Genomic DNA, 12,433 nt, shown 5'->3' with positions numbered 1-12,433 from the left:
CATGAGTTGAGGGTCTCTGCCTCAACTATCCTTTCAGACAGTGAGTTCCAGACCCGCAACACCCTCTGGGTGAAAAGGTTTTTCCTCATTTCCCCTCAAATTTTTCTACCAATCACTTTAAATCTATGGCCCCTAGTCACTGACCTCTCTGCTAAGGTGAATAGACCCTTCACCTCCACTCTATCTAGGCCCCTCAAAATTTTGTGCATTTCAATCAGATCTCCTCTCAGCCTTCTCTGTTCCAAGGAGAACAACCCCAGCCTATCCAATCTTTCCTCAAAACTGTATCTTTCCAGTCCTGGCAACATCCTCATAAATCTCCTCTGTACCCTCTCTAGTGCAATTGTATCTTTTCTGTAATGAGGTGACCAGAACTGCACACAGTACTCAAGTTGTGGCCTAACCACTTATTTATACAGTTCCAGCATAACCTCCCTGCTCTTATATTCTATACCTCGGCTAGTAAAGGAAAGGATTCCATATACCTTCTTAACCATCTTATCGACCTGTCCTGTTACCTTCAGAGATCTGTGGACATTCACTTCAAGGTCCCTCACTTCTCTACGCTTCTCAATATTTTACCATTAATTGTGTATTCCTTTGCCTTGTTTGACCTCCCCAAATGCGTCACCTCACACTTCTCCAGGTTGAATTCCATTTGCCACATTTCTGCCCATCTGATCAGACCATCAATATCTTCCTGCAGCCTTCAGCTATCCTCCTCGCTATCTACCACACGGCCAATCTTTGTGTCATCCACAAACTTCTTGATCGTGCCCCCTACGTCCAAATTGTTAATATACACCACAAAAAGCAGGGGACCCAGTACTGTGCCCTGCAGAACACCACTGGAAACAGCCCTCCAGTCGCAAAAACACATCAACAATTACCCTTTGTTTCCTGTCACTGAGCCAATTTTGTATCTACTTTGCTGCATTTCCCTGAATCCCATGGGATTTTATTTTTTTAACCAGTCTGCCATGTGGGACCTTGTCAAAAGCCTTGCTAAAATCCATGTAAACTACATCAACTGCACTACCCTCATCTATCTTCCTTGTTACTTCTTCAAAAAATTTGATCATGTTGGTCAAACAAGATCTTTCCTTAACAAATCCATGCTGACTATCCTTGATTAACCTGTGCCATTCTAAGTGACAGTTTATCCTGTCTCTCAGAATAGATTCCAATAATTTGCCCACTACTGAGGTTAGACTGACTGGCCTGTAATTATTCGGTCTATCTTTCACTCCCTTTTTAAACAGAGGTACAACGTTAGCAGTTTTCCAATGCTCCGGCACCACATGTGTATCCGGTGAGGACTGGGAAATGATGGTCAGACCCACCACTATTTCTTCTCTTGCTTCTTTTAACAGCCTAGGGTACATTTCATCTGGCCCTGGTGATTTATCAACTTTCAAGGATACTAACCCCATGAATACATCTTCTCTCCCTATGTTTATCACATCCAATACTTCACACTCTATCTTCCTCCTGAATTACAATATCTGCATTGTCCCCCTCTTTTGTGAAGACAGACACAAATTATTCTGCTCCTCCACATAGGTTACCTTTTTGGTCTTTTATGGGCCCTATTCTCTTCTTAGTTATCCTCTTTTCGACCTGTTTATCATGCTAATACTGTTGGCTGCACCTAGTGCTTGCAGGTGCTGTGGTCCAGATACAATGGCTTTGTAGTTCCTGCCATCTTGCAGCAGTGCATCAATGCTCTGATCTTTCTTTTTCCCCAAGAGGTCTTTCTGAAATGCTTCATTGGCTGTTGATACAATTACTAATTCCATTATTCAGTCTGCCAGCTCAGTTTCTGAGAAGTCGCATTTGTTGCCTTTACTATGGCATCTGCTGATGAACTGGTCTATTGATTCCTGTGGCTGTCGCCTGTAGGACATCAAATCTAGGCAGTGAATTCTAAAATTCACCCTTAACTGGGTTGATCTTCCAGCACTTTCCATATCTTTGTGGGATCTTTCTGGTTCTCTTCAGATATGCCTGAGGTATTCATTCTGTGTAATCCCTCATTTCTAATTACTATCATTATTTTTACAGCTTGCTTTTCTGGGTCTGTAATTGCTTGGTCTGTGAAGCATAACTGCAATTGGAACTCAGTTAAGACATCAATGGCCTTCCAGTTCATGCTGGGAAGTTTGGTATCCATCTTCCTGCTGTTATTTTGCTTTATAACTTGCTTTAAAACTTGGTTCTGTGATTCTGTACTGCCTTCCCTTGAAAAAATTCTCAGTTTTCTAAACTGGCTGTTTTGATTGACAACAGCAGGTATTTAGCAGTGCTTGTCTGTTTATCTAGCTTCCAGCACTCTGGTCTGTCTGTTTATCCAGCTGTGCAATAAGCATTTTTCAAGTGGTTTTTTTGGGAGAGTTTGTTTATGCAGCCGTTCTATAGGCAATTCTTCACAGTTGAGTGGTTTTATGAGATTCTTTTTATCAAACTTCAGCTGAGTGAATGAAAGCTGTTCAGGCTGGAATGATTTGATGATTTCCATTTATAGCTCTAGCTGTGAGCTGCATGAATGAAGGATTCTGGTGCTTTTTGCTGTTGGATGCTTCCTGTAATGGCGCCGACCTGATCAGCCTGGGAGAGGAGTTGGGTCTTCCCTGCATTTTTTACTCTCCCCCAGTGAGCCTTTGAGAGACAAAAAAGTCAGTCTTTTAAGGACTACAAGGCTTCTCTCTTTTTTTAAAACTTGGTACCTCTACCGAAGGCACACTGACTCACCCACTCACAGTGATTGATTTGCAGCCTGTTGTTCAGCTCTGTCTTCGACAGCTGGAGGTGAGTTTTTTTTCTTAATACTGTTTGGGCCACTGTTTTTTTTAACTTTCTCTTTTTTAGCTGTCGGTAGTTTTAAAAGCTGTTTTCTTTTGGTCTTCAATCTTGGATTTTGTCTTCTCACCACAGCTGCCACCATGTAATGAGAAGTTTTTTATGTTGCCTGATGCAACATAAATGAGAATCATAGAGTCCAAGTTGTTGAAGATTTCAAACAGGTTTATTAAACAAGGATGAGAATTTTGAAATTGAGGTGTTGCTGGACCTGGAGCCAATGTAGGTCAGCAAGTACAGGGGCGATAAGGGAATGGGACTTGATGCAAGTTAAGACATGGGCAGCAGAGTTTTGGATGAGCTCAAGTTTACGGAGGGTGGAATGTGGGAGACCAGGTGGGGGTATGTCGAAATAGCCAAGCTAACAAAGACATGGATGAAGGTTTAGAAGAGGAAGAGCTGAGTCAGGAGCCACATTGGGCAACATTACGGAGGTGGAAATAGGCATCTTAGTAATGGCACAGATATATGTTTGCAAGCTCATCTTGGGGATCGAATATGACATCAAGGTGGCGCACAGACTGTTTTGGTCTCAGACAGTTGCCAGGGAGAAGAATGGAGTCGGTGGCTAGGCAACAGAATTTGTGCTGGGGACCAGAGGCAATGACTTCGGTTTTCCCCAAATTTAATTGGAGGAAATTTCTGCGCATCCAGTACTGGATGTTCAACAAGCAGGTTAATAATTTAGAGACAGTGGAGGGTTGGCGGTGAGCTGGGTGCCATCAGTGTACATGTGAGTGCAACCATCCATCCCTTATGCATTTCTCCGTTTGCAAATATTGCTGTGCAATCCCTGTGGAGTAAGACCAGTGGAAGTCCCTGTGCTCGAACCTGGGCCGAACAGGGAGTGTCAGTGGGAGGAAGGACAGAGGTTGTACGCATGCGCCAGCACCGCCCCTGGAGGTGGGCGGAGCGCGGCGTGGTGACGTAACTGACGTCAGGCGGCTGACGCAGCGCGCCCTGGCCCGTGTCCGCCATTTTGCTTGTTGCCCGGACGCCCGGACGGAGTGAGTGAGGCCTGTGTTCTCTCACTGAGTGGGTCACTTGCTTTTATTTTATTTTCGGCCCACTTCCCCCCCCCCCACTCCACCTCGCCGTAACCCCGAGTCTCGGAATGATGTGTCCGACCTGAGAGGCCCGGCTCCGCCACCCACTCCCCCTCCCTGGGTTGTTTTCCCCCTTTACCCCCCCTCCCCTTCCCCCCCCCGAGAGATGGTGCCCAGTGAGGAGAACCAACTGCTACCCACAGAGGTGAGGCCCTGACAGCTGTGACAAAGTGGCTTTGGGGGACGTTGTACTATCTTAAAGGCGCTATATAAATGCTGTATTGTTGTGTTGTGGGGAACAAGGTAGGACACCACCACCCCCCCCTCCCCCGACCTCATGCCTACTTGAGGGCGGATACTATTGGTGACAAGTAGCTCCTGGGGGTGGGGGTGCTATGCTGTTCTCCCCTGGGTGTAAGGGAGAGGGGCTACGCTGTTCGCCCCTGAGTATGTGGAGGGGCTACGCTGCCCCCCTCCCCTTTTCTGGGTGTAAGCGGGGTGTTACGCTCACCAACCCAGGTGTTGGAGGGAACTACACTGCTTCCCCCAGGTATAGGAGGGCTTCTGCCCCCCCCCCCCCAATGTGTAGGAGGGGGCTATGCTGTGCCTCCTGGGTATAGGAGGAGGCTGTGCTGCTGTCTGTACTTTTAATTGTGTATGTATTAGTGTGAGTGAACTTTCTCCACACCTGTGGGCAATGCAGTATGATAGCATTATTACAAAGAGGAGTGACAGTCTCTGCTTCTCTCTCTTATCTATATATGTGTGTGTATTTATATATGTATGCATATATACATAGACATATCTATATATAGATATCTAAAAAAAAAGCCAAATGGCCTGTAGTCTGCAGTTGATTGATTGACACGAGCCATGTGGTTGGCAGGTCCCTTACTGCGCACTTTATTCTGTGGGTGCCGGGGAGCACAGGCTCTCTTGTCATGTGGCAGAGCCCTTGTGTCGGATAATGTTTCCATTTGCGAACAGCCTCAGACGTGTTTGCTAGAATAAAGCTGCAATGTGTCGTGTTCTGTTTGTTCCGGCCGGTTTGTAATGTTATCAGTGTTGATGAGAGTCTTCCACGGGTGCTTCTGATATTTGCATTATTTGTTGAGTCATTGCTAACGCTCCTTGGATTTTGCTACCCATTACAGTGCAAAGTGCTGCTGACTATAAATTCCAGTGTAGTTTATTTCTTGCCACATTGAAACTGAAGGAATACAAGTACAATGTAGCCTTGGCAGTGTTCAGGCACCTTTCATGTTTTGTGTTTATCAAAAGCCTCGTCCTTTGCACAGTATCTATGCATAATTCATTAGTCTCGCTGTTAGTGTGCTGTACACAAAGATGTTTACTGCTTTGTAACTTCAGAATTAAATAGTAACACTTAAATACAGATTTCGTTTTCTACTTTGTTTCAGTTGAGTGAAATATATAATTTGTTGTTCGCGCTTTCACTTACAAGGAAAACAATCCCTTTTGTTATTTCTTGCAGCTCCTTGCTGATTCATTACAGCACCTATATGTGCCAGGAAATGTTTCTTGACCAGCTGCTGCCACATTGACTCCATTTTCATTTCATAATAATCTCTTCCATTAATGTTTCTGACCAAATTTTTTTTTTACTGAGATTGAGAAGACCTAGGTGGACCTCTGCTCTTTGTGATTTTTATAAATGACTTGGATGAGGAAGTGGAAGGTTGGGTTAGCAAGTTTGCCGATGACACGAAGGTGTGGAAATAAAACTAACATCACAGCTGCAGAAAGGGAGGTCGTCGAGGAGGGTTTGTCTACTGAGTCATTATGGGTGGAAGTCAGAAACAGGAAAGGAGCAGTCACTTTGTTGGGAGTTTTCTATAGACCCCCCCCCAATAGCAACAGAGACATGGAGGAACAGATTGGGAGGCAGATTTTGGAAAGGTGCAGAAGTAACAGGGTTGTTGTCATGGGTGACTTCAACTTCCCTAATATTGATTGGAACCTCCTTAGTGCAAATAGTTTGGATGGAGCAGTTTTTGTCAGGTGTGTCCAGGAAGGTTTCCTGACTCAATATGTAGATAGGCCGACTAGAGGGGAGACTATATTGGACTTGGTGCTTGGCAACGAACCAGGCCAGGTGGTAGATCTCTCGGTGGGAGAGCATTTCGGTGATAGTGATCACAACTCCCTGACCTTTGCTATAGTCATGGAGAGGGACAGGAGCAGACGGGATGGGAAAATATTTAATTGGGGGAGGGGGAATTACAATGCTATTAGGCAGGAACTGGGGAGCATAAATTGGGAACAGATGTTCTCGGGGAAATGCACGACAGAAATGTGGAGGTTGTTTAGGGAGCACTTGCTGCGACTGGTGGATAGGTTTGTCCCGATGAGGCAAGGAAGGGATGGTAGGGTGAAGGAACCTTGGATGACAAGAGATGTGGAACAGCTAGTCAAGAGGAAGAAGGAAGCTTACTTAAGGTTGAGGAGGCAAGGATCAGACAGGGCTCTAGAGGGTTACAAGGTAGCCAGGAAGGAACTGAAGAATGGACTTAGAGCTAGAAGGGGACATGAAAAAGTCTTGGCGGGTAGGATTAAGGAAAATCCCAAGGCGTTCTACACTTATGTGAGGAACAAGAGGATGGCCAGAGTGAGGGTAGGGCCGATCAGGGATAGTGGAGGGAACTTGTGCCTGGAGTCGGAGGAGGTAGGGGAGGTCCTAAGTGAATACTTTGCTTCAGTATTCACTAGTGAGAGGGACCTTGTCGTTTGTGAGGACAGCATGGAACAGGTTGAGGTTAAGAGGGAGGATGTGCTGGAAATTTTGAATGATATGAGGACAGATAAGTCCCCGGGGCCAGACGGGATATACCCAAGAATATTACGGGAAGCGAGGGAAGAGATTGCTGCGCCTTTGGCGATGATCTTTGCGTCTTCACTGTCCACTGGAGTAGTACCGGATGATTGGAGGGTGGAAAATGTTGTTCACTTGTTCAAGAAAGGGAATAGGGATAACCCTGGGAATTATAGACCAGTCAGTCTTACGTCGGTAGTGGGCAAATTATTGGAGAGGATTCTGAGAGACCGGATTTATGATTATTTGGAAAAGCATGGTTTGATTAGAGACAGTCAGCATGGCTTTGTGAGGGGCAGGTCATGCCTCACAAGCCTTATTGAATTCTTTGAAGATGTGACAAAACACATTGATGAAGTAAGAGCAGTGGATGTGGTGTATATGGATTTTAGCAAGGAGTTTGATAAGATTCCCCATGGTAGGCTCATTCAGAAAGTAAGGAGGCATGGGATTCAGGGAAAGTTGGCTGTCTGGATACAAAATTGGCTGGCCCATAGAAGCCAGAGGGTAGTAGTAGTTGGCAAGTATTCAGCATGGAGCTCGGTGACCAGTGGTGTTCCACAAGGATCTGTTCTGGGACCTTTGCTCTTTGTGATTTTTATAAATGACTTGGATGAGGAAGTGGAAGGTTGGGTTAGCAAGTTTGCCGATGACACGAAGGTTGCTGGAGTTGTGGATAGTGTGGAAGGCTGTTGTAGGTTGCAACGGGACATTGACAGGATGCAGAGCTGGGCTGAGAAGTGGCAGATGGAGTTCAACCTGGAAAAGTGTGAAGTGATTCATTTTGGAAGGTCGAATTTGAATGCGGAATACAGGCTTAAAGACAGGATTCTTGGTAGTGTGGAGGAACAGAGAGATCTTGGGGTCCATGTCCATAGATCGCCCAAAGTTGCCACCCAAGTTGATAGGGTTGTTAAGAAGGCGTATGGTGTGTTGGCTTTCATTAACAGGGGGATTGAGTTTAAGAGCCGCGAGGTTTTGCTGCAGCTCTATAAGGCCCTGGTTCGACCACACTTGGAATATTGTGTTCAGTTCTGGTCGCCTCATTATAGGAAGGATGTGGAAGCTTTAGAGAGGGTGCAGAGGAGATTTACCAGGATGCTGCCTGGACTGGAGGGCATGTTTTACGAAGAAAGATTGAGGGAACTAGGGCTTTTCTCATTGGAGCGAAGAAGGATGAGAGGTGACTTGATAGAGGGGTACAAGATGATGAGAGGCATAGATAGAGTGGATAGTCAGAGACTTTTTCCCAGGATGGAAAGGGCTATCACCAGGGGGCATAATTTTAAGGTGATTGGAGGAAGGTTTCGGGGAGATGTCAGAGGTAGGTTCTTTACACAGAGTGGTGGTTGCGTGGAATGCGCTGCCAGCGGTGGTGGTAGAAGCAGATACATTAGGGACATTTAAGCGACTCTTGGATAGGTACATGGATGATAGTAGAATGAAGGGTAGGTAGTTAGTTTGATCTTAGAGTTGGTTAAAGGTTCGGCACAACATCGTGGGCCGAAGGGCCTGTACTGTGCTGTACTGTTCTATGTTCTATCCTCCAACCCAATTGTGCATCATTCTCAACTGGTCATATCACTTCCCTTCCGGTCCCCTGACCGATGCAGTGGCAAGCTGCTGGTTTAGGTGTCATCGCCTATCTGTAAAGGGGAACCTGGTAGAGGCACACAGCTGCAATCTGCTTGTGCTATTTATAGCCACAGAAAGAGGCCATTTGGCCCATTGTGTCTGCTAATTCCCCATTCCCAGATATCTGGTGCAAAATCAAATGCAGGTAGGAGTTATGGTCGTATAGATAAAATTGCTGCTCACCAACTCCAACAGCAAGCCCTACTCTGGGAATGCACAGGTTAGACAGAGGCAGCCCCTCAGAATGTGGTGATGTTGTAGATTGGTGTTCTACTTAAAGTAGATAAGTCCTTTTTGGCAGGTGTGGCACCCTCAGCCCACTTCTATGTAGGTTGTGGTTAACTAAAAGGAAAATGCTATAAATCTGAAATAGAAACAATGCTGGAAGGATTCAGTGAGTCAGTTTCCTTGTGCAACCGGTGGGCACTGCAGGGATTAGTGTGTGATAAATACGTGCGATATTAATTTTTTGAGTTTCCTTTATGTTTAAGTCAGACGTCATTAATTATTCCATTAGTTGTGCTTCCTTTGGGGATACTTGTGTACTCGTTTCTCTGATGTCGCCTTACCGATCAACTATAAAAAGCACCTGTGGAGAGAGTGCTTTTGGGTTACTTCTGTTTATGCTCATTATATTAGTGCTTCTGCAGCCTGCTCTTGAACTGAGGCTATAGTTTCATAAAGTTCAAAAATATTGTATGCATTCCAAATGAATTTTGACAACCACAAATGTTGCTGTTTAAGGTTAGTATTATGACAAACTATTTACATTTTTATGGCGCCCCCCTCCAGTCTGGAATTCCCAGGTTACATTGTGTGCTCGTTCAATTTTGGGGCACATAATCAATTCTAAATTAAACCCTATTCTTGGTGTGAATTAAACTTCTGTATTTTTGTAGCTCAATGACCAGATTAATTGAAATAAAAACTAAGTGCTGGAAATTCTTGAGTCAGGCAGTATCTGTGGAGAGAGAAGCCGCGTTAACATTTCAGGTCTGTGACCTTTCATCAGAACTAGATTTATTGGGTTGATGTATGTATAGGTTTGTGCACCATGTAATTCCTTCTCTGAATTTAACATTTGAGTGGAAGTAGCTCTCAATGTGATTAGCATGCCTCCCTTTCAATTGGTGCATTACATTCTACACGAACATGCTGTATGGACAGATTTTGTGTTGATGCTGCTGACCTATGATATTGGATTTTTGTGCTGTTTGGATCAGTCAATCTGTCTTTTAACATTCTGCCTTTAATAGTTTTAATTATATTCCTGTCATTAACCCATTCAAAATACATTGAAGCATTTCATCTGGCTGTTCTTCGTTACATTTTCCAAGTTGTTGGAATGTTAGCTGGATGTTGACCTGTGTATTGTGTGGATAAATTGGACAGGAGAGGCTTGATCATTGTATCGTCTGTATGTTGACAAATTTGATTGGACTACACTCTTAGCTGCAAATAGGAACTTTTTTCAGATCACTTCAAAAATGGCCTATACCCATTGGAGTTTAGGAAAATGAGAGGTGATCTTATTGAAATATATAAAATCCTGAGGGGACTCGATGGAGTGGATACTGGGAGGATGCTTCCTCTTGTGGGAGAGACTTAGAACTAGGGGACACAGTTTAAGGATAAGAGGTCTCCTTTTTAAGGCGGAGATGAGAATTTTTTTTCTCAAAGGATCCTTAGCCTGTGGAATTTTGTTCCCCAGAAAGCAGTGGAGGTTGGATCATTGAATTTATTCAAGGTTGAGTTGGATAGATTTTTGATAGACAAGGGAGTCAAAAGTTATGGGGAGCAGACAGGAAAGTGGAGTTGAGACCACAACCAGATCAGCCACGATTTTATCGAATGGCAGTGCAGCCTTGAGGGGGCGAATGGCCTACTCCAGCTTTTATGTTCCGATGGGTTTATTACAAGGCATCAATTTCACACTGTCCAGAACAACATGGTTTGCTTGCCCTAACAAATAGAAGGCTCTATTCATAATACAAAATCCTCTGTTGTTGCATCTGTTAACACTTGCAGAAAATTTATTTGTTCCACCCTCTTCCCCCAAATCATTGCATCCTTTTATCTGAGAGTGGGGTAGTCTGAGCACATTAATTTATAATGAAATGAATGGTGATTGCAAGTGTTTGTCAGTTCTGAACTAATGAATTTATTTCTCTCAGAGGGATTAACTGTAACATTATCTTCCAAGCACTGGTCTTGGTGTTGCCCTTCCTCCAGGTTAGTGCTTTCAAACTTTATTGTGTGGAACACTATCTGCAAATATAAACATATATGCTGCCCCTCCCCTATCCGAATTCCCCAAATGTAGCCACCCTCACAACTCTCTGTCACTTGGCAGCTTCACGAGCAGCAGCAGTGGCAGAACCTGCCTCTCGAGGATTGGCCTTCACAGCCATCAGCAAAGGTGCACCAAGAAAAGACACCCCACTTAAATGGATTGTCCATCATCTTTCATAGATGGAAGGATGCCAACCAGCTACCCTAAAGTAAAACCTGTAATTACCTATATAATCATTTTGTCATGCAGGTCCCCACCTGCCAAGAATCAGGCACATTAATTTCGCCACATGGACATTAAATTTTAAAATTGTTGCTGGGCAGAAAAGGCCTATTACAAGGGGTTGCCAAGCCCCTGGCAGGAAGGACATTTTTGCATATTATTAACAATACTTGGAAAGGACAAAGGGGCTACTCCCTGTTCCAATTTGATCCACAATGGACTTCTGATTTCTAGCCGTTGAGGGTGGAGGAGCTTGCATTCCAGGTTGACTGCAAAGATGGCCGAATATACAGACGTGGTCACACCCACTAGTCACATGACTAACCTGCTGGGCAACCTGAGTTTTTTGAATTTGAACTGGGAGAAAGCTGTTTGCTCCTGGACTGAAAAGACCCCTGGTGGCTGGCTCGCCGCAGCCTCTCCTATCTGCTTCCATCTCTTTCTCAGAGAACTGAAACTCAATGAAGATACATGAACCCCAAGAGAGAAAAGTCTCTTACATTGAACAAGGTTTAAGAAGAATACTGGGCCCCAACGAAAAGCAAGAATTACCTACAAGCAAGGACTCTACAGTGAGCTTGAAGCACAGCAACAAGAAACTCTTCAGAGATTGCCTCAAACCTCTCCACTTTATTTTTCTTCTCTTTTCTGTCTCTATTTGCCTGTGCGTATTGTGTATGCATGCGAGAGTGGGGCGCAGTGTGTATCTGTAGGTGTTAACTAAATTGGAATTTAAGTTTTAATAAATTTCGCTTCTTTAAACCTAAGCCTGTTTGTACTCATTTCTTTGCCTTATAATTGGAAAGCGGTGAACAAGGATTCACCAAGGGGGAGCTCAAAACACGGTGTGTTTAAAATTAAACCCTGTTACAGTAAGACCAGGTGAAGGCTGAAAGGAACCCCTAGACACCTTTCTCACCTGGTTGTAACAATCTAATGAACATTAGCTAACATGGCTTCAAAAGGGGAAGATCCCATCTAAGCAACATGTTTATGATTTGAGACACTGACGACCCAGTGGTCAGTGGACAGCCATACATAACTGACCTCAGCTTCCAGAAACCTATACTTCAGCTTCCTGCTGCAGGAATTCAAAGACAAACTAAGAATGTGGATGAGGGGCTGACGGGTATAAATCAGTGAGTTTGGTCGGGGAGGGGGGGGGGGGGGGGGTGCGGGTGGTGCAGTGGTGGTCGTGTCCGGATGCGGAGATAGTGAAAGCAATGAGTGAAGTGCTCCAAGTATACATAGACCATAGGAACAGGCAGAGGCCATTCAGCCCCTCAAGGCTGTTGCACTATTCAATGAAATCATGACTGATCCATAACTTAACTCCATTCACCCACCTTGTCATTACCCTTCTCTAGCTCATACTATTATGAACATGTATTAATGACCTGGTCTTAATTTCTCAAGTCATAGAATGGTTACAACACAGAAGGAGGCCACTTGGCCCATTGTACCTGTCAGTGAGTCTTTTACTAAGGAGAGGTGTGTATAATGAGTTAACTGGAGCTTCTGACCTACAGTATAAACTACAGTTCT

The 12,433-nt window shown here is 44.6% G+C and overlaps 1 protein-coding gene across 2 annotated transcripts in view; it reads left to right on the top strand.

Annotated features, from left to right (window-relative positions):
- The first annotated feature begins 3,821 nt into the window (after window positions 1–3,821).
- usp47 (ubiquitin specific peptidase 47) overlaps window positions 3,822–12,433 on the top strand; it is a 186,232-nt gene continuing 177,620 nt past the window's right edge. For both annotated transcript variants that reach the window (XM_068046694.1, XM_068046695.1), the window contains exon 1: window positions 3,822–4,110. In XM_068046694.1, coding sequence (XP_067902795.1) covers window positions 4,072–4,110 — 39 coding nt within the window. In that variant the 5' untranslated portion in view covers window positions 3,822–4,071. The remainder of the gene's footprint in view (window positions 4,111–12,433) is intronic.

Source organism: Heterodontus francisci, chromosome 14, assembly GCF_036365525.1.
Source record: "Heterodontus francisci isolate sHetFra1 chromosome 14, sHetFra1.hap1, whole genome shotgun sequence".
NCBI classification, from domain to species: domain Eukaryota; kingdom Metazoa; phylum Chordata; class Chondrichthyes; order Heterodontiformes; family Heterodontidae; genus Heterodontus; species Heterodontus francisci.
This window is presented reverse-complemented; position numbering and strand designations above follow the sequence as displayed.